We start from the raw sequence: 23,425 nt of genomic DNA, 5'->3' as shown, positions 1-23,425 counted from the left end.
CCTCATCTCTGCACACAATTTGAAAAACACGTTTTTTTGTGTGAGGAAAAAATTTTTTTTTTTACTGACTCTCCTGGATGATAAAGCATGGACCACAGGAGAACCCATTGGGTTCATGGGTGATAAAGCTTGGACCACAGGAGAACCCATTAGGTTACTGGATGATAAAGCATGGACCAAAGGAGAACCCATTGGGTTCCTGGATGATAAAACGTGGACCACAAGAGAACCCATTTGGTTCCTGAATGATAAAGCACGGACCACAAGAGAACCCACTGGGTTCCTGGATGATAAAGCATGGACCACAGGAGAACCCATCGGGCTCCAGGATGATAAAGTATAAACCACAGGAGAACCCATTGGGTTCCTGGATGATAAAGTATGGACCACAGGAGAACTCATGGGGTTCCTGGATGATAAAGCATAGATCACAGGAGAAGCCATTGGGCTCCTGGATGACAAAGCATGGACCACAGGAGAACCCACTGGGTTCCTGGATGATAAAGCTTGGACCACAGGAGAACCCATTGGGTTCCTGGATGATAAAGCATGGATGACAGGAGAGCCCATTGGGTTCCTTGATGATAAAGCATGGAGCACAGGAAAACCCATTGGGTTCCTGGACGATAAAGCATGAACTACAGGAGAACCCATTGGGCTCCTGGATGATAAAGCATCGACCACAGGAGAACCCATTGGGTTCCTGGATGATAAAACGTGGACCCACAGGAGAACCCATTGGGTTTCTGGATGATAAATCATGGACCACAGGAGAACCCACTGGGTTCCTGGATGATAAAGCAAGGACCACAGGAGAACCCATTGGGCTCCTGGATGATAAAGCATGGACGACAGGAGAACCCATTGGGTTCCTGGATGATAAAGCATGGACCACAGGAGAACCCATTGGGTTCCTGGATGATAAAGCTTGGACCACAAGAGAACCCATTGGGTTCCTGGATGATAAATCATGGACCACAGGAGAACCCATTGGGTTCCTGGATGATAAAGCATGGACCACAGGAGAACCCATTGGGTTCTAATAAGATAGGGGTTATCTGCTTAATATTATTAACGATAATACGTCACAGACGTAAATCAATAGAGTTAAACTGCTAAAAAATTATAGCAAAAGAATCCCTCTTTCTCTCTTTGTTCTCTGTTAAGCAATCATTACTGCAAAGGAAAGACGGTAAAAAAAATAAAACAGTAGCACAAAAATCCATAAGAAGAGAAATATTTAAAATCTATTAAAGACTTCAAAAGATAACTTAATTCGACTGTCAACTGAAAATATCAATTAAAAAATATTTTAATTTTCATTTTTTTTTTAGTTCATAAGACTATATGTTTCTTCTAGCCTATAATTTTGCATAAGTATATAAAAAATGCTTGAAATAATTCTGTAATAGAAATTTTCAAAGATTGCGAATTTGAAAAATTTGGAAACGTCAAAATAATCAAATATTTCTTTAAAATACTAAAAATCAGGACCAAACTGGGTTCTATTTTTGGAACAATTTGCTTTGAATTGCTAATGTTTATATTTGATTATAAAATGATTATAAAATAATTGACTGAATAATAAATATTATATTTATTTAACTATATTGATTAAATAATATCATTCAATTTTATAATATAATAATATTGAATATTATTGAGTATAGAATAATAGTGATTGAATAATATTATTGTTAAATTTGATTCATACTAAAATAATTGATTGTTTTTTTTTAAGCCTCCCCCCACCCTTGAAAATAAAATTCTTTTGTAAGTTAAAAAATTTGGTTTATTGTTTTTTGGACAACTAGCGCAGTTTGCTTTCAGAAAAAGTAAAATTTTTGGATTGAGAAGAGCAATTGAAAGGTAATTTTGCAACTGAAAAGTACAGTCACAATTGGATGACCCCATGGTAGCTGGCTTGGGACAGAAACGCCTATTGTAAAACGTATTAGTAATAAAAATCCAACAAGATAACCAATTTATATTCCTGATGTTCAACTCAGGGGTGTCAAGTATAGGGTGGGGGAAAGCCCCACAAATGTCTAGGTCACTCGGTAAGTAAATAAGTCGTTAAAATCGCGAAGTGAAGCACCATGACTTTTCCGACGAAAATTCTTTGTTCGGTTGCATATAAAATTTCTTTGTTCTAAAATTCTTTTTTCGGTTACGTAAGACAAATTCGTTGTTCTAAAATTTTTAAATTCTTTGTTCTAACATTCTCAACTTATAAAATTCTTTGTTTGGTTACATAAAAACCTAGAAAATACAGACATGTCATCTACAGAAAGTTCGGACTTGGTTGGTAAACACAGCCGTTTTACAAACTCCCGCCATGAGTTTACGGATTGTTCCATAATTTTTCATTTGGTAAGACAAAGAATATTAAAATAGTGACATGATATATACCAAACTCTGAATCTTGTTCGGTAAATTTTATACCAACTCGTTCAGTGACTTTACATATTTTACTCGAAAAGGACATTATTCTTATTATTGACAAAAAGCAATCGTTAAAAATGACCAGCCAGCCGGTAAAATTTCTTGTTCCTCTCCCCTCCCAAAATTTTGGCTAGTAATGACCCTGGTCCAACTCAAGTCATTTTAAGACATTGTGATATTTAAGATACAAAATTTAAAATACAGCAACAGTGACTGCTTATTTCTTACGGTTTATGCTATACAATTTTACAATATCAGAGTCATAGTTTTAAAATTCAATCTATCTAATTGTAACATAATTCTAAACTTCTATTATAAGATATATTAATGAGGATAAATTCATTAAAATAATCTGCTTTAAAGCCAGCTCAAGACAAGGCAGATAAGCGATATTATTTGTCAGTGTTAGAAGCGTTGACAAGCGTTATTGCCGTAATTCAAGTGGGTCCTCATGCATTTCTGAAGAATTACATTTGGGTCTCTTTATCAAAATAACAAATTTGCTTTTTCCAGGAATCTTGTTGTGATAAATTATATATTTTGGTTAAATAAAGTATGCAAGACTTATAAGACTATCCTTGAACTTGTGTTTTACAACCCTTGTGTTTTAATTTTAGCTGCAGACACAGAATCAATATTGACTTTTCTCTTTTCAGGGACATTGCATCCAATTTTACTACTGATTATATTGCTCTTCGCTCTGAGATAGAGGGCAATGTAAGTACAATATTTTTTATTTTTTAAAACGATAGTTTTTTGTTAACTTAGACTTCTTTTCTGTTAAAATAAATTAAATAGGGTAAATTAAGATCTCATAGTAATCACGAGGAGATAAGAATGAGTAAAATACACAGTATCTCGTGGATTTTTTTATTATTCCGTTTATTCTTAGTAGAACCATTTTATGCTCGAGATAATTTGAAAGATTTGATTTAAATTTAAAACATGCACCAGGGTCATGCCATGCACCAGAGTAAATTTAGTATAGGGAGCTTTTATCTATATGGAGTCATCGTATACCATGAATTGGTCGAAAGAGGTTAACCTGGAAAGCAAAACTTCATTAGCAAGAAAACTGGGGTACCGAACAACGGTACACTCATAACATTTAAAAATCTATGGTAGGAAAAGAAGATTACAATAAACAAATTAATGAATATTTTTGAAAATGGTATGATATTATTCCAATTGTTTCAATACTGGAAAAAAGGAGTGATAAATATGAAAATTCCCGTGAAATTGTGGATTACTATATCTCCCCTCAAAAATAATAGAGAAAAGTCAGATACAGGGGTGGCTTGAAGGAATGGGAGAGGGTTGAGAGGTTTGTGAATCACCTTTCTGGTTTCTGTGAAGTCGTATATTTTGACCTCATTGAGATCCCAGGTACTCAATTCTGAGACAGTATTAATCGTATTTCCTTCTGGAAAGACATTGGCATTTTAAAACTTCTCGGTTCAGAAATGGCTCATTTTGACAAAACTCAACTTCAATCGTAGATACCAAAAACCGAAATGAAATAAAAATAGAATAGAGTCAATTATTTCATCGTTTAATTTTAATTTTGTTTTTAAATAGAGCCTTTTAAATTAAACCAATATTAAAGGGATTGGAAACAACTCATGCCTTTGAAACCTGCTTATGGTCAAGAATGATTTTTTTTTTTTCTGGTCGTTCATATCCAAATAGCCAATTTTTTTGTGAAGCCATTTAAATCGTTTATTTTGGCCTCATCCAGTTGCCAGATACACGATTTGGGCAGAGAAAGTCTGCTTTGTATTTTCCTTCTCATGAAAAAAATCTCAGTACAGAAATGGTTGATTTCGGTACTACTTAGCTTCATTTGTAGAAACCGACAACCGAATTCGCATGTAAATAGAATAAATTCATTTTATTTTTTCATTTTATTTTTAATAATTTTGAATTGGAACAGAGTCGTTTAAACTAAACCATGTTTTAAGGAACTGGACTGGTATACTAGCAACTCACCTTAAAGTTCTGTTTATTCTCTCATATGATTTATTTCCGGTTTTTGGTTCAGCAGTTTGGGAAAATTCAACTGAAGCTTGACAAGAAAATATGAACAAACCAAAAGCAAGAAGCAAGCTTATGTGAACTGAGTATTGGTCAAAACTTTGTCTAAGAGAGGAAAAGAAGGCAATAAATCTCTAAACACAATGAAAAAGTAATTATAACTCAAATAAAAGGAGCCCCAAATGACCCTTTCAGAGCAAGGGTGCACGGGAGAGTAAAAAAAGGCCTAATTACAATACGAGGTTGAGACGGACACAACACTTGAGAAGGACAATCAACATTTGGCACACAAAATTTTTTCTCCCGGATGGTAGTGCTTTTGAAGACGCTTGGATATATCATCCAAGTTGGTGGGTAAGTTTTTGCCAGGAACGAAAGTAATGAGTAATGTTAAAACTTATAACGAAGAGAAATTATATAAATCTAATTCCGAATGTGTGCTTCCGGCCCTTTATGGTAATTTCTGATGTCATGCAATCAATTGACACAAATTATAAAAAAAAGTCAATCATAGGGCGAGACGTTTCAAATGAAAGAACCCCACAAGATATTTTTAACATGTGTTACCAAGCTAGAATATATTATATCATTATTTGCTGGCTCTAATGACATTTTTAAGCCAGTCCAGCACAAATTTTATGTTGAATGTAAGATACATCCTTGTGGAAATACAATTTACATACATCTTCTCTATTTGAACTATGCAAAGAGTTAACAGTCAATTGCATTGAAGAACTTCTTAATATTTCAAAAATTAGTGAAGTTGTTGTTTAAAATTGCAACGACGATTTTGAAAACAAAGTTCACAAGGATCAAGGAATAAGGAAGGTAATCTCTAGCGAAACCAAAAATAGTTTCTTATTTCATGTGGTCCTAATCAACCAAAGAAGAGTGTGTTCCCAGTAGATCCTTCTGTATAAAAGATGATACAAGGGCGTTTTTGTCTGGGATGGTATGAGGATTACCAGTTCTTAGAATACAATATCGAAAAAGATGCTTCCTTTCGCTTTGTGTGTTTCCTTTTCTTTAGCTGTCCTAGGGGCGACCAATCCGAAAAAGCTTGAGTGGAAGATAGTCTGCGGCAATGACAGAAAATGAAGAGCAAAGTAAAAGTAAATAGAGGAAAACTGGCAAGTATTTTCTCTTCTGAGTGCCAACCTTTGTCTCGTTTTTGTTATTTTGTTAATAACAGCAGTCATGTGGATTTTTCACTTGATAAAAGCAGTCGAACTATGGTTTTGCAGCAAGCAAAAGGTGAAGAGACAAGCAGAAACATTTTGAACGTTTTTTGTACGTTGCAAGGACCCTAACGAGACAGGGCATTCACTTCAGAAAAACTGAAGAACAAAACGGGAACTTTGTTCAAACATTTCAACATCTAGCAAGATATGGGGCAGCTCTCGATACCCGGTATAGATCATATAAATTTACATATTCACGCACAGTTCCTCAGAATGAGTTTATTGACTTTCTTTGAGCAGAGATCAGGGAGAAGATCCTCACCGAAGTCTCGGACTCAGAAATTCATTCTCTGATGCTGGCTATGGTACCAGATCCTTCAAAATTTTAAGTTCACATCCTGATTAGCTTCTGATCATACTCCACCATATTATCTCGAAAGGGACACCTAGAAAAAAAACTGTTAGATGTTACCGATGCTAAAGAAAAAAATCGGACAGGGTATGACAGAAAATATATTAGGAACATGATCAAGGAGATGAATTCTTTTGGATAAACAAGATTTCCAGTCTTTCGACTATTCAAGTGCAATATCTGGTCGGTTTAATGAAACCTAGTGGAAAATATTTGAGCTTCTTGATCGTTGCCTCCCTCCCTGCTAGGCCGACTGACTATACATTGTTATAGAACATAGTTGAAATTCATCTCTTTTGTTAGTCAAGCTTTTCAACATCCTTGATGACATATACGCGCTTTTCTTTTCATCCAATAAGCATGTTAGCACCCTGAATAAAAACTCTCTTCGATTGAAAACAGGTGTGATCTCCAAAACTCATCACAGACTCGGTGATCTGCAAGATATGCAACCTTACAAGCACTAGTTATTTCGTTTGAAGCAGTAGTTTTTGGACATTTACGAAACAATAACACATAAAGAAGGCCGATTTAAGGACAAGGGTACAAGCTTTCATCCTTCTGAAAAGGATTGTATACATCAAATTTGCCTATCACTTGCCTCATTTCTATGAAAAAATATCATTTACGAGATTAGGGTAGCAGCAGAAAAACTCCAAAGGCAGATTTTGTCAAATATCATCGTCGGTGATTTAAATCATCTCACTTTGACAGTCGAGCTTAGAGTCAAGCTTAGATCTCAATGTATCAGTTCTATAGACAGCCTTTTAGAATCCTGATTGAAAGGTTGACTACAATGACGGGAGATAATCTCAGAGCATGCCTTCTCAATTCTTAGCCATTTTACTCCTTACTTCATCTTCCTTTAAACAAGGGGGTTTCAGTTCCAGATATTGAGCTACCAACAACATTTTATGTGACCTTAGACAGAACATAAGATTTTACTTCTTTTTAAGTCGAGCCTGAAGTTCTGTTTCAGTTTTGCCACAGCACTTCTTACTTCAGAGAACTCCTAGGTAAAGAAAAATCCGGCAATATGAGCTTAAGCAAGCTAATCACCATTGCAGATTGGTTGCACTATCACCTACTGCCAAAAGAAAATTTAGCAAGATCATGCTGGTTAACACTTGGCTGAGAACATTTATGGTTGTTTCTACATACTCTCATAATGTTGGTGAGTTAGAAGCACCTCAATGATGCCTCTGACTTAAACAAGATTGTCTAGCGGTGGTCCACTTTGACGAAGTGGCGAATACAAATATAGATGTTCTTAGTCATGCATTTATTACGTTATTATTTAGCTTTTTGCTTGTATCCGTAGATAAGTGCAAAGGATAAAGGATTAATTTAAAAAAAAATTCACGAGTCGTAAAATGTGATCAGGAGTCATTTTTAATAAGGGGATCTCAACCACCCCCTCCTGGCCTGGGTGCTTATAGCCAACCTTGGTCGAAAACTTTACAAGAAGAGTATGAAAAAAACCTATTTGGAAAAAAAAACGCTTCTGAATATATGTTAGTTTGAAAGAAAAACTATAATACCGAGAAGAGTTAAAAAAAAAGGTTTATTAAAAAGAGAGCTGATGGAAGTCCTGCAAAAACCTGGACAAAAAAATATAAACGAAAGACTCCGGGACACAATTTACTCAAGTCGGATGTGTGTCAATTTTGCTGAAATTACGAAGAAAATGATTGAGAAAGAGTCTAGCACTGTTGTGGAAAGTTAACTTGAGAGATATCAACCAGAAGAGGCCGACCTTTCAAAACACCTGAAGCTGGTAACAATGATGGAGTTAAAACAAAAAATTACGTCTGCAACCAGTCTTAGGATTGTTCCATTAAAAGCTATTTAAAAGTTTGTTTTTAGTTCGATTGTTTTTAGTCAAATTTAATTTTTTTTTTTATTAATATGCGCTGCGCTCCCAGAGGTGTGTTTCTGGATTGTCTTAAACGTGCCAAGATTGCCCCTGTTTTGGAGGCCCAAATTTTTAACATGAGAACCAATTTCATTTTCATAATAATGTGTAAGCGGAGCATGGGGTTTTGGTTCTCACAACCAAAATCTCCAAAACCAACAACACCAATAGACGATTCACCAGATGATAACATAAAATATTACTTCTCTGCTCCTGGATATTACAAAAGCATTAGACTGTGTTAATCATAGAATAGGTTACTAATTCGGAAATTGGCCTTTCTGGTATTCGTGGCAAGGCTTTTGGATTCATTCAATGTTTTCTCACTGGTAGAATACCACAGTGTGGCAGAAAATAATGAAATATCAGGCTTTAGAGATGTCAAACTTGTATTATCACAAGAATCTTCCCTCGGCCTTTATTTTCCCTTGTAAACATTAATGAATTTCGTAATGGTATTGATGGTCCTAATGTTGAACTACCATGTGGACATATTGTAAATAGAATTTCAGCTATGGAAATTCTAGCTACGTCAGCACACTAGTGAGGACCACTTATAAACCTTGGTAAGTTACCATTTGTTGCTTATGGTCATACTAATAGTAATTACTCGTGGATTCAAGGTTTGACTTTATAAGGTGCTGCTGTTCCCAGGAATAATGACGTTAGGTACTTAAGAGGTATTTAAGTGGAACGTTGTCTTACAAAATGCATTTTGACGTAATTAACGCTGAAATATCCTGTGGTTTAGAAATCCTGCGCAACCCCAACCTCCTGTGCAACTCCTGCCATTTACCCGTGCCCCAGCCATTTAAACATTTGCCTCTCAAATACTTGGACTATCTGTCTTGGCTTTTCGCTGTCTACAATTGGCCATGTCTTGATGCAACCTATGCAACCCCACTGCAAAACGCTTAATAACTTTAGTTGAGATATATATTTCCCGTTCTGATTATTCTTACGCTTTTTTCTCTTTTTTTGCATCCGTATCTTTTTTATTGTTGTGCTGTGTTGCCATATAGGCTATATATTTTTTCTCTATAGTTTTGTCCTCTTCATGTGTTGCAAAATTCAGCTATGTTGTTTTAAGCAATGCTTGCAGCCATGCTTCTACCAGAAAATTCATGAAAAAGCTATAATGGTACCACTTTTTTTTCAGTAGAATAAAGCTAATGTGTCGGATTTTAAATAGTAATATTATGCTGCCTTGCTTTAATATTATGCTTTAGCGAGGAAACCAGGTCCATGATTATTGAACTAGACAAGCTCATGATGTCCGAACATCTTTTGCTCCGTCAATGTAATTTAGCTTTTCTCTTTGATTTGTAGGATGTAAACATTGGTTAGATGTTTCCAAAGATATATAATATAGTAAAGAATTATGTGAGTTTATGTTTCGAGTAATTGGATTTTAATTTAGTATGCATGGGTAAAGGGATTACTCTCGAGGTACTTAATTTAGATTATTGAAATGTAAATGAGGTTTTCTGTGTGGGTATTTAAGTGGTTAATCATTGCTAATTAAGGCTAGGAAGAATCTATTCATAATCAAGAATTTAGAAGTTTTATAATAATTGACCCTCAAATACAGAATATCAAGGTCTTCAGGCTCAGAGTGGTTGATTAAAACTTAAGGCTTTGTTATAAACTTTTTCGTTTAATAAATTTCCCTTTTTTTCTTTTTTTTTCAACATTAAGCAATAGAATTAGGGATATGGTTTCCTTGACGTTTTTTACATATGAATGTATACCTCTCAAGAATTATAAAGTTTATTTTCCACCATGCTATACTTCGCTGCTTATTACCTCTAAACACTGCTTTAGAATGTAAGCAATGCTGCTTACATTCTGCTTTTAATGCTTTTAATGTAAATGATGAATACTGCTTTTAATGTAAGAAATCCACTCTATTTATCTACTGTAGATGTAACCATCTACATGTAGATACTTTCAATGTAACCACTAGATTGTAATTTCCTTTAATTTTAAACGATCATTGGCTTTTGACAGGTTTTTCCTGGTTTCATGTTCTATACATCCTTTAATTTACCTTTAATAAAAATAACGAAAGGAAAATTATACTATAGCGATAAATAGATTAACCATTGATAACGATCTGAAGGTATAAAACCCAGTTTACGCTTCGTTCTTTGTAAGATTTCATTCCAGACTTCTGCTGTAGTCGTTTTTCTTTGGATTCCACTAGCTATTTACATATATCAAATTAATATAAATAGAGTTTGTCATAATTATCTAATATTCTTTACTTGGTTGCAGCTATGACCGCAAACTAGAGGAACTAGTCAAAATAAGAACCTTTAATATTATTTTTCCGGTCGTGTGTATCCAGACAAATCATCTTTTGGTTTTCATCGTTTATGGAGTTCCCAAGAAATACTTGTTGTACCGCTAACCCCAAAAACTATCTCTACAAAGACCTTAAATTTTGATTAAATTTCTGTGTATTTTTCAGTTTGACAACGATTTGTTTGTCAACTTCAACCACACATCCTACTTTGGCCTCCTTGAACAAGTTTCTGGTTCAACAAGTGAAACTGTGACAGTAGTTTTCTATATAAATGTTCAGGCAGATGGTACAAATCCTGCTAATATTTCTGGGCTGCTCAACGACATAGACAGCAGACTTGGTCAGCAATTAAACTCTACATCATATACTATGGACCTAAGCACTCTTGAGATTTCAAAGAGTCTTATTACGTGTTCAACACTTAATACATGTGCTGCTGGACTTGACAAATACGCATTATGCAGCAATGATTCTGAAAATAATGTGCCGCAGTGTACCTGTAGCAGGGGGTAAGTTTGTCACTTCATTATAGTGCTTCAACTGTTACTTTAAAAGTATATTATAATTTTTAGTGTCCAAAAAAGCTTCCCGTAAATGAGCACTTCATTAATCTCCAGCTAGTCACAACGTATTCCTAAGAATTTTATGGGTACCAATTTTGTTTTTTATTTTCGTTTTTATTTACTTTTATATTCTTTTTTTTTTTTTTTTTTTTTTTTTTTTTACACTACTGTCTTAGAACATCAATCTACTTATTGAGAATAAACTTTTGAATTGAGGCTGCTTTATCTCATGTCTTACTTCAGATCTAGAAAATAAAAAAAGATATTTTTTTTTCTGATAAATTTAAAAAACAGCATATTTTTTTGTATATGGATATAAGTTTACCTCTCGGACATTAAAGGGTTCCATTTTGAGAAAATTTTCCCTTTGATATTCTCCTAAATTTTTTATTAAGGTTAACAAACAACTATAATAACAAAATGACTTTACCGAGGGGATCTGTGGGGTTAAGTTTTCCCCAAAGCAAATTTATTTGACCTTTAAACTAAATTGAGCAAAATAGTTATATTAAAATTTTGATTGGATCATTTTCGGGAACAAATTAAATGGGTAATGGAACTTTAAATTTTTGTTCAAATGAGCTCTCTTCCGATGTCCTAGGCCCAGTGGTTCGATGTGATCACCCTTGGAAAAGAAAAAACAAACAAACCCTTTAGCACGCATCTGTGATTTTTCTTCCGGCAAAATTACAGAATTCTACATTTTTGCAAATGAGAGCTTAAAATTTCCTTGATATGATTCTCTGGTAGGTTGAAGCTGATGTTGCAATTTTTGTTAAGATTTCTTGATTTTTTAGGAGTGTTTATTTTTAAAGAATAACGCAAATTTTCTCAGACTTGGAGCTTTTCATGGGGCACGTCAAACTTAATAGATCTTCTATGCTTAGAATCAGTACAAAAACAAATTCCTTTATTGTATCTATCGTTGCTATAACCCAGTTTTTAGAGTTTAGGTCAGTATTGTACCAGTTCGCTACTTGCTCACAGTTCGTTACCTCGAACTGTTAGATAATAAGTTGTTTATGATACTTGAATCGTGACTGTTTAGGTATTTTCTCATGTTATTATAAGCGAATACTTAGATTTGATATTTTTGCTCTACAGTGCAGACATTAAACAATAAAGTTATCTTTTCAGAATCAGAAGAAAAATAACATTTCTATTGATATGTGAGCAAAGTTGAAACACTTAAAGAATAAATATACCCAAACACCCTTACAGAACCATAATAATAAGCTTTTATAATTATAAATATACATCTAGACAACTTTATCCCCGCCAATGTTTTTCATATTTAGCATATATATCTACATATATATATATATATATATATATATATATATATATATATATATATATATATATATATATATATATATATATATATATATATATATATATATTAATGCATAGCTTAGATTTTTAGTTACTAGATTTTATACATTTATTTCTTTTATGTCCTTATTTGGTAACAAGATGATATGATTATTTTCTACCATTGTTTTTTACACAGTTTTCCTGGAAACTGATGGAAGTTTGTGTCTTTTGCTGCAGTAGACAGAAAAGTAGACAGAAAGAGTCTCTAGATTCTCACAGTGATAAATTTTTCCAGTCATTTTCTACAAATATGACACAACCTTTTTTTATTTATTTTTTAAATTGGCGCCCACTAAATGTTACAACTGTATCCTTCATATGGGGACATTTTCTATTACAAATTCATTTCTTAGATTCTCCCAAACTTTACAATGTAAAGGGTTGCCTAATTTTCCATTTTGTCTAAGTTTCCATTTCAGCAATCAGTTTCAAATTTTACTGTCATGGCTCTTTTCTGCCTGCTTTAAATCTTAAGGTTTTTGTATTTGTTCTGAAAACTCTTATTTTAATATGATTTTTGGTCAGCTTTTAGATTAATACTATTATACAAAATAGAAGTGTAAGTAAAATTCTTAAATAAAAATTTAGTAGTTTCTTTGGTAATTTCTTTCGATTGTTGAAGCAAGATTTAGAATTGCCTAGTAAACCAATAATTCACTAATTGTTTTCTATTTTCGATTCCTTTCGTATTTGCAAGAAATTTATTTCAATTAAAATAATGTTGATGAAATTTGTCTGCACATTAAGGTAATGCAACTTGACTGATTGTTCGAAATGCAATGATAAATAAGAAGAAAAATCTAAAAATTTATTAGAATACTTTTCAATCTTAGAATTAGAAAAAAAACTATTTCAAATAGATATTATTCCCACCTAAGCCCACCAGACATTCTAGTCTTTAAACAGCTTAATAAAGGTCGTATTCTCACTTTTAATTATGGTATTTTCTGTTTGTTTTTTAGTCAGTTTTAGTTTCATTTATCCACTTATAAATATTGTAGTTTGTTTTCAGTTTGAATTATTGCCATTTTATGATTCCTACTTGTTTTAGGTTTTACAATCTTTCTTTACTTCTCTATGAAAAGTTTTCTTCTCGAATTTTTTTCTTACCTAAAGAAAAACCAACAAATTGGAAATATTGAAAGTCTTTCCTGGGATACAATTGTCAACCTAAGCTATTCTAGCTCTGGTATATCTAGTAGTCCTTACAGAGGAGGGATGTGTCAAGATCTATGAGTTTATGATCAAATAAAAATAACATTACAAGTAATCCACATGCTTCAAAAATTTTTAATTTATATGTTTATAAAAAAATCTTGTGGTTTATATGTTTATAAAAGATATATATATATATATATATATATATATATATATATATATATATATATATATATATATATATATATATATATATATATATATATATATATATATATATATATATATATATATATATATATATATATATATATATATATATATATATATATATATATATATATATATATATATATATATATATATATATATATATATATATATGACGGTCTCTGCATATGTGACCGAGCTATCTAGCATTTCTGATGAAATTTTATCACTGTTTGTGAAAATAACTGTCTATTAAAATGATTTTATCCTTATTTAATTTTTTATTTATCGTCATGGAAAGGCAGTGTGGTCTCAGAAGTTATCTACCCAAATTAGAAGAAATGAATAGAGAAGAATTTTCACATGGCAATTCTATTTAAAGAAAAGGTTCTAATAATCGCCGAATGACTCGTGACGATTCTCTTGTCGCCTCATATAATCCTCATATGCTTAAAAAGTGTTAATATCACATAAATGTCGAATATGTAGGAAATATAGGCCTGTTAAAGTATGTAAATAAATATGTCTACATGGGATATGATTGTGCCTCAATAAAGATTGTAGGAAATTAGCGGTTCATGGTTTACAATGAACAAAAAACTTCGTAGACGGACGCTCCATTACACCAACTGAAGTATGCTGGCGACTATTCAGTTAAGATATCCAGACAAGAGCCATATCGTTTAACGTTCAAATGTTCATTTGACATGATGTTATCTACTGCAAAATATCAGCCAAGCCCAAGAGGAGTTAGTAGATAGATATTGAACAACAAGGCTCATTGTTGGAAACGTATTTTCCATACAATAAGGCATTAAAACAAATGGAAAAGCAGGGATTTCTCTATTATTGGTAAATTCCTGAATACTATAGATGGAATGGCAATACCAGCGCATGGAAAAAAAATCCGTAGATTACGCTTCATTGGACGAATTCACAACGTGAATTTTGTGGCCATTCTCGAGGGCTTCTTTTTACGAATACTTTTTTATCATATGAAGAATGCAACAAGTTTTGAAGATCTTAAAACAATAGATAATGTTGTACAATCTGCATACGAAAAGTCATGACTGGCTCATGGCCTTGAACTCCACGATAAACAGTGGTTCCACGCCCTAGAAGAATTGACACTGTCTAAAATACCTTCTGTAATGCAAAATATTCATCAAAACAGATTATTTTTTTTGGTAATCCTGCAGATCCAAAAGCTCTTTGGGAAAGATTCAAAACACCAGTTGGCAGAGGATTTTATTCGGCATGCAAGAAGAAATAATTTATCTGAAGATCTTGCTGTAGAGCGTGCTTATCGTATTATTGCATTGAAGTTGAATACGATGGCAATAGAAGGTCGAAATGTTAGTTTTTGGGTGGAACGATACGGCTTGGAAAACATTGAGACCTATGAAAATGACCGAAGTTTGAAATTTATATATTCTAGTGAGTAAGCTGTTACTTGAGATAGTATGTATGGGCTTTTGCATAAAAAGCAGCTTGAAATAGTTGATAATATTTTACAGGCTGTCAATGATCCTAATTATTTTGGGAAATAATCTTTTTTCATAGATCGACCAGGTGGTACTGGTACAACGTTTGTTTATAAGATTTTGAATCACATTCTGCGTAGAGAAGAAAATTACAAAGTAGAATGTTTGGCTTATACAGGAATAGCAGCAACTTTGGCTTGAGAGTTCCAATTTCCCCAGATTCTGTTTCCTGTACAAGACGTGGTTCAAGCAGACGTTTAAAGTTTGCTCAAGTATATGTTTTCCTACTTGACAAAGTATCCATGCTTCCTAAGTATGGCTTAGAAATAATGGGTCAGTTGTTGCGGTCCATTGCAAATCCAAGCTTTCTATCTCTTGGGAAAATATTTGCTGCTGGAGGTGTATTTCCGACAGTGTTTACCAACAACCACAGTGAAACACTTGATTTATCAATAAAAAAAGCTGAGCCTGAAGAGGAAGCATTTGCAAAGTACTTCCTCAAACTGGGAAATGGAAATCTTCATAAAAATGAACTTAATAAAATTAAATTACCAGAAAATATAATTTCCAGTGGTAATTTAATTGAGGAAGTATTTGTAGAATGTTTGTCTAAACAGACTTTCCATTTAATGAAAGATCGAGTTATTTTAGCTTGAATCGATAAAGAAGCAAGTAAAATAAATACTAAAATTGCTGATCGCCTTCCAGGAGAATACAAATTATATAAAAGTTATGATTCTATAAAAATATAAAGAAGAAGGAGGCATTGAATATAGTCTAGAATCCCTCAATTTAATAGAAACAGCAGATTTACCACCACATGACTTAAAAATAAAGAAAAATACGTTAGTTATGCTTTTGCTTAGCTTGGATATTACAGATAGAGTGTGTCATAGGACCCGTCTCACTGTTACTGAAATATGTAACGATATAATTAAGTCAAACATAATTACTGGGAGAAAATCAGGAAAAGAAATCAACTTATCGCGATTCACAGTGGACTTTAGTAAAGGTCAACTTGAATATACTTTTCAAAGACATCAATTTCCACTTCATTCGCATTTGCCACGACTATACTTAAGTCGCAAGGACAAACTTTTGAATCTGTTAGCGCCAACCTTAGTACTCCAGTCCTTAATTATGGATTGTTGTACGTTGCATTTTCTCGTGTGTAAAGACAACGTTGCTTAAACGTTCTGCTGCCTCCTTAAAATGAACAAAAAATATATAGTAAAGTGTGCAAAGAAGCCCTTACAACTACCAATGAAAAGTCCTGTTGTAAGTGATAATTTTTTTTCATCAATGTCTACCATACCTTTGTTTAAAAAACAAAGGTTCGGCTATATTTATTTCATAATGACGAAAGACAAGCCGAGATAAAACGAATAAAACAAATCGAAAATAATAGCGATGATTATTAGGTTTTGGAGTCATCAATGCCTATCATACTTTCAAAATCAAAAACCTAGACTAGATAAATCGTTGGAAGAAAAAGAACTTTTTGTCTGTCCACCTGAGAAATTAAAAAAAAACAAAGGTTCGGTGATATATCTTTCATAATGACAAAAGACAAGCCGAAGTAAAGAAAAAGGTTTGTCCCACCACCTGAACTATTAAAGACAAGCCGAGAAAAAAGTGAAATGTCCAGCAAAAGCCCTAATTTTACAAAGGCACTACTACTAATTAAAGGTTCACTTGGACGTCATGACATCAAGAAAAGGCTCAAATTGTCTGCGTTTAGAAGACAGGCGGTAGTGAGAATCCATATACATAAGCGTGCCGCGTGGTAAAAAAAATATAGTTTTACATTGTGGTCCAAAAAAACCATCTCAAAACAGAGAATGATCTTACTCAGGATTATTTACTCAAAACTAATTTGACTAAGCAAACGGGTATATCATTTAAAAATTTAAGAGTTAATTTCAAACTCAGGATTATTTACTCAAAACTAATTTGATTAAGCAAACGGGTATATCATTTAAAAATTTAAGAGTTAATTTCAAACCCTACCAGAGACAACCTAAATTGTCAGGTTATTTTTCCGTATTCTTGGTATTTGCATTCTGGCATTGGAGGTTATTAAAGTTATTAAGATTGTTTAGGTTCCGGAAACCCCTATTCTTTTAAAAAGATTCAATAACCCTCCATTCATCCGACAGTTGTATTGAAACTATTCAGTCTAGTATCGACGGTATGAATTCGTAATGTATATGCCGTTTAGCTAATTTAGAATCATCATTTGATATGTTTTGGCAAAACAAATACAAACTTGTGCTTATGGTTATTTTCATACAAGAGTTCAGTACCACAAAATTGTTTAGCTTAATCAAATTAGTTTTGAGTAAATAGTCCTGAGTAAGATCATTCTCTGTTTTTAGATGGTTCTTTTTTTTGAATTTCTGGATGGATTTTTTAACAGTCTTGGTTATAGAAAATCCGTTTCAAGCTACATGGCAGCCTAATAAAACTCAATCATTCAGGTTGCTCTAAGTTCATGTAGATACAATTATGGATTATGTAGGGTGCATGTTCACTAACATTGACTACAAAAACAAAATATAGCAGGAACTAATCACATGAGTATACTACAAGTATGAGAAAGACAAAGGTTGAAGTACGAGAATGCAAAATTTTTTACATAGAATAAGTTCCTATACTACTTAATAGTTTATGTACTAATAATGTAGAAACTGTCATTGAATTTAATCTTGCATGTTAACAATTAACAATAAGCAGAATAACCGGTAATAATCTTGTGATGAGATGAAGTTATAAATTTATTTATGCTTTATTTCACAATTTGCCTAATTTATTCTATCATCCCAAATTTTATAATCATGAAAGGTGAATTTGGCTTCTGTAATTGGAGCTTTTCAGATCCTTTTATTCTAAAAAAATGAGTCTCTCAATATGACGTAGATGATTTACTTTCAGGGTAATGAGAAAACTGTCTTTTTTATAAAATTTATATTTATGAACAAACTGATTAAGTTTTTCTGTTTTAAGGTTTCGTGAACAATACAACATTTGCCAAGACGATGATGATTGTGTAGAAAACCCTTGCGCCAAATATAATGACACCGATGCAGTGTGCAACGACTTCTATGGGTATTTTACATGTAACTGTTCGACTGGGTTTATTTATGCCAATGATGATGGATGTGTTCGTAAGTGATATTTTTGATAAGAGCCTCCTTTGTTTTCTAATATTTTTTTGATTTATGAAAGCTTAAAAAATAGTAAAATTTAGGCAAACTATCTGATTCAGAACATAGTTTTGAACTGTTGATCCTAATTTTAGGGGTTTCGCATGTGCCAATGGACCATCCTAGACCCCCTACTGGAGTATATCGTTTATTACGGGTTGACTCTAAGGGCTAGTGCCCTTTTTAATAGTCGAAAGTGATAGGACGGCAACTAACGCTCATTCCACGCCTACCATATTCCCAAACACATCCAATCAAAATTTTGAGATAGTCATTCTGTTTTCCGCAGTTTAAAATTATTGAAATTATATGTTTAAGCAAGACACTCCCTCCCCACAGTCATTCTGGCAAGTGTTATAAGTTATTCCCTGGGAGCATATAAGGTTTTTATTTAAAGCTTTGTCATAAAAACTATAAAAACGACTCATTCGATTTGAAATTCAAAGAGCTAGTGCCCTTTTTATAGTCTAAAGTGATTGGAGGGCAACAATCCCCCCCCCCTCTCACGCCCACTATCTCCCCTAACGTATACAATCAAAATTTGGAGATAGCCATTTTTGTTCAAAGCAGTTGAAAGTTCCGGAAATTATGTTTTTCAGGATGACAACTACCCCAAACTCCAGGGCTGTGATTGGGATGGAGGAGGAGCGTGCGTAGCTGTGTCGGCCTCAGGTAGCTTGGTGCTGCGGTGACTTGTTAGTAGTAGTAGTATTAGTTTTCATAAAAAAAAAATCAAAAAGGGTTCATTCGATTGGAAATTCATAGGGCTAGTGTCCTTTTAAGTAGTTGAAAGGGATATGAGGGGAACTAACCTGCCTCTCACACCCACCATTTTTCCAAACACATCTAATTAAAATTTTGATATAGAAATTTTGTTCAACGTATTTGAAAGGTCCTGAAATCATGTCTTATAGGACAAAACTCCCCCTACAGCCCTCAGGGCAAGGTTTGTAAGTTATATCCTGGGGATATATAATATTTCTACAGAAAGTGTTGTCGTAAAACTTCAAGAAGGGCTCACTTGATTGGAAATTGAAATAGCTATTGTTCTTTTTAATTGTTAAAAGTAATGGGAGGGCAACTAACCACACTCTCAAGTCCACCATTTCCCCAAACACATACAATCAAAATTTTTAAATATTCATTTTGTTCAACGTAGTTAAAAGTTCTGGAAATTAGGTTTTTTAGAATGATAGCCCCCTCAGAGCCCACAGGTCAAGGGTAGTAAGATATAACCTAGGGGCATATAAGGTTTTTTATAGAAAGTGTTATCCTAGAAACTTCAAATAAGCTCATCTCATTGGAAATTGAAAGGGCTAGTGCCCTTTTTAATAGTCAAAAGTGATTGGAGAGCAACTTCCTCCCCTCTCACACCCACCATTTCAAAAACCCCATCCAATTAAAATTTCGAGTTTGGTATTTTGTTCAACATATTTGAAACCTCTGGAAACTATGATTTTGAGGACGACAAACCCCCCAAACTCCTCAGGGCAAGGATTGTGAGTTATATCATGGGGGTATATAAGGTTTTTATAGAAAGCGTTTCCGTAGAGACTTGAAAAAAGACTCCTTCGATTAAAATTTGAAAAGGGTTAGTTTCCTTTTTAATAGTCAAAAGTGATTGGAGGGCAACTAACCCTCCTCTCACGCCCAATATTTTCTCAAACATTATCAATCAAAATTTTGAGATAGCCTTTTTATTCAACGTAGGTGAAAGTCCTTGAAATTAGGTTCTTGAGGATGAACACCCTGCCCCCCCCCCCAAAAAAAACAGCCTTCAAGGCAATGGTTTTAAGGTATGCCCTGACGGTATATAAGGTTTTTCTAGAAAATGATGTTGTAGGAACTTTAAAAAAGGCTCATTCAATTGAAAACTGAAAGGGCTAGTGCCCTTATGATTAGGCTAGTCTAAACTGATAGGAGGACAACTAACCCCCCTCTTACAAGCAATATTTCCCCAAATACATCCAATAAAATTTGAGAAAGCCATTTTTTCTACGTAGTTGAAATTTATGGATATTATATTTTTGAGGATGATAACCTCAAGGGTTGTAAAGTATGCCCAGGGGGTATTAAAGGTTCTTATGGAAGGGATGGTTGTTTCACTTCAGAATAGGCCCAGTCTTTCTCCCTGAAGAAGGCTATGTCAATATAAAACTAACAAAAATTAATCAGAAAAACTTTTTGCACAAAATAAGTTTTTTAAAAACAAGTATAGAATTCTATTCAACCAAAAATGAACAAAAATAGAATTAAATTATCTACATAGCATACAACTAGCACAAATCAGTAGAAATTCAAAACAAATAGAAATTAAAATAAGTCAAACTCAAAACGAGCAGAAATTAAACTGAGTAGGGTTCTAAACCCAATGCTCTCTAAAATCCAGCTTTTAAATATTTTTATCTTTATAACTTAAGATTTGTCTTGATTAATCCCATAAAAAGCTCGTGCTGGATGATAAATCTTATTCATAGGGGTGCATTGCAAAGCCTTTAAAATCTTGTCGTGACTGAGAAGTACCTTTGATTGTCAAATGCTTTACTGAATTGGAGGTTTTGAGAAATTTCTTCTGCCTGGATGCTAACCATAAGCTGGTAGCTAAATATTCCTCATAGCTCAGTAAAAGAAAAAAATTGTCCCATTATTATTTGCTACTTTTTAAAGGATTAAAATTAAAACAATAAAACTTTCTTGAAATCATTAAAGAATACCACAAGTACAGCAAATTCATATTTGTATTTCATTTATCGATTACTTTCTGAACCAAATGGATAATTTTACTTCTGAGCTATTGAACTAAACACTGTCTAACACTGGACAAAAAACATATATTTTATGAATATCTAAGAAGACGAAGATTATCTCGCTAGTCCACAAAGTTGTAAGAATATTTTTGCATAATCGTGCATTCTGTGAATTGAACTATGCTAATAATAGCCTACTACTAACATCTAACCATAGGACCAAGCTTCCTGAGGCAGCACAGCTACATACACTCCTCCTCCATCACACTATATTCAAAGCTCCCATTTCAAATCCTCCCAGGATGTTCCCGTTTCCCTAAAATCTTTCTGTATGACATCCTCCCGCTGAAACCGCAGACGACCTACTTTCCATTTAGCTTTAGACGGTTGTCCAAAAAGGATAATCCTCGGCAATCTCTCATCCTTCAGTCACAGAACGTGCCCTGGTAGCCTCAATCTTTCTGTCATTACAGGCCTAAATAGTGGTATTGAATCATACATTTTATACAGCCTACAGTTAGAAGTACGGTAAGTCAGTCGAGTACCCCAAACAATACGTAGGCAATATCTCTACAAAAAATTTAGCAATCATTATTTGACCACTGTCATCATTTTAACTTCCAATATTCCAATCTTGGTTTGCAAACTTATCTTGATATTCTTCCAAACTTTTTTCAACTGTAAAAATATCCTGAGTCTTGGCTGAGACTCAGCACCAAACTCTCTCTAAAAATTGAACCAGATTTGAGTGCTTTTTAATTTGGTAAAGATAAAACTGACTTTAGTGTGTTTACAGGGTCCCTGAGTTGTGTGTCCAGAGTTCCTGCGTGTCCACAGTTCTTTTGGGAAGTTTTACATTGGCAGAATCCATTAACCATTTTGGGAACGACTATATGATCACAATCTTCCAATACATAAGCCCCTAAGAACCTAAATGACAAATTATGATATTGATTCTGCCTTAATGCTCCAAATTTGTTTATATTCAGAGCGTTTAAGCATCTTTGATGAGGCCATTTAATTTCCACAGTAAATGGTCTTGAGTATTTTAGGGTAGCAATCGAAATTAAAAAAACATATTTTTTTCTTTAATCCTAAATCCACGGTGTGAAATGTTGTTGAAAATCTGATCGTCCGCAAGTTTTTTTATTGAGGGTTTAGATGACTGCTCAAAGTATTGTTAAAAGTATCAACAGGGAAACTCTTAGGGATAACTTTCCCCGGATGTGCATTCCAGATCAACGTACAACTTGAAATGAATCCATGCTTCGAAACCTTATTCTATTCATGCTTACCTCATGAAAAATGGACCGAGTTGTGTGCTTTTGTCGATTCCGTGTCGGCTGGGCAATTTAGGACAAAAGACGAGAAAGCTCTTACGAAGGGGGTAGAAAAACTACTGGTAGAAATCAACCACCAACACTACTTCAAACCGTTTAATCAAAGACTGGAGGGAGTTGTGAGTAACGAATAAACCTTTCGTAGTATCCCTATTCTGAAATTTTTGGAGTTGTGCCAATAGATTTTTTTAGTTACAGCCTACAGCAAATATTCAGACTTGGCGATGTTTCTGATAAAGGAATTGTAAATTGGAATGTTCCAGCTGAGTGGTTGAAGCCTTTACATCATTGTGATCCTCAGCTTTCTTGTGCAGAAGGCTATCACCCTATTCAGTTTTGTTTTCTAGAGATATCTGTAAACAAGTAGATTCTGACGAGCCGATGCTTGCCACCTTTCTTTATAGCTTTGTTCATGAAGATGAAGTTAAGATATATTTTGCAATTTTGGTCGGGGGTTCATCGTGTCTTTGATCGACAGGCTATTCCCAATGTCATTTATTTAAAGAATGAAAAGCCTATGTCCAAATATATACCTTGGGATACGCATGCTTTCATTGGATGTTCGGAATAAGTGAGCCCATCAAGAAATCCTACAGTGAACAATCAGAAGGATTGCTTTCAATCACCTTCAACGACGATTCTCTGACATTACACGAGTAAAGTTCCTTCACTAGGCTACGATACCACACTGTACTAAAAACTTTAGTAATTCTAAATAACAAAACCTGATATCGTATTCTTTTACTAGAAGCCGAAACGGCTTCTCGCGTCCAGAATTCATTTATTCAACTATAAATTATCAAAAAAAAAACGTATCTCCCTCCCTCTGAAAGTCTACATGACCAGAAAAATAAAGAAGAAATGAAAGAATATAAAATAAATCCTAAAATGAGCAGTGGACTGTATTTTAATAATAACTTTAAGACCACGCATCGTAAGGTACTCGCATACTCGCATAAACCACAATACTCGCATACTCAAAATATTATAAAACTGACCACCACAGGCCAATCTTCAGCCAATAACTCTATTTTCATAATAGCAA

General features: G+C 33.7%; 1 protein-coding gene across 1 annotated transcript in view; it reads left to right on the top strand.

Annotated features, from left to right (window-relative positions):
- The window catches only part of LOC148953601 (uncharacterized), a 40,170-nt gene that overhangs the window by 3,261 nt on the left and 13,484 nt on the right, over positions 1 to 23,425 (top strand). Inside the window, exons 3-5 of the mRNA XM_089088024.1 lie at positions 3,102 to 3,162; positions 10,461 to 10,804; positions 18,094 to 18,254. Of these exons, the coding sequence (XP_088944150.1) occupies positions 10,665 to 10,804; positions 18,094 to 18,254 (301 nt within the window). The 5' untranslated portion in view covers positions 3,102 to 3,162; positions 10,461 to 10,664. The remainder of the gene's footprint in view (positions 1 to 3,101; positions 3,163 to 10,460; positions 10,805 to 18,093; positions 18,255 to 23,425) is intronic.

The sequence above is a fragment of the Artemia sp. Qi Xiang Cuo genome, chromosome 4 (assembly GCF_049724085.1).
Source record: "Artemia sp. Qi Xiang Cuo chromosome 4, ASM4972408v1, whole genome shotgun sequence".
Taxonomy (NCBI): domain Eukaryota; kingdom Metazoa; phylum Arthropoda; class Branchiopoda; order Anostraca; family Artemiidae; genus Artemia; species Artemia sp. Qi Xiang Cuo.
This window is presented reverse-complemented; position numbering and strand designations above follow the sequence as displayed.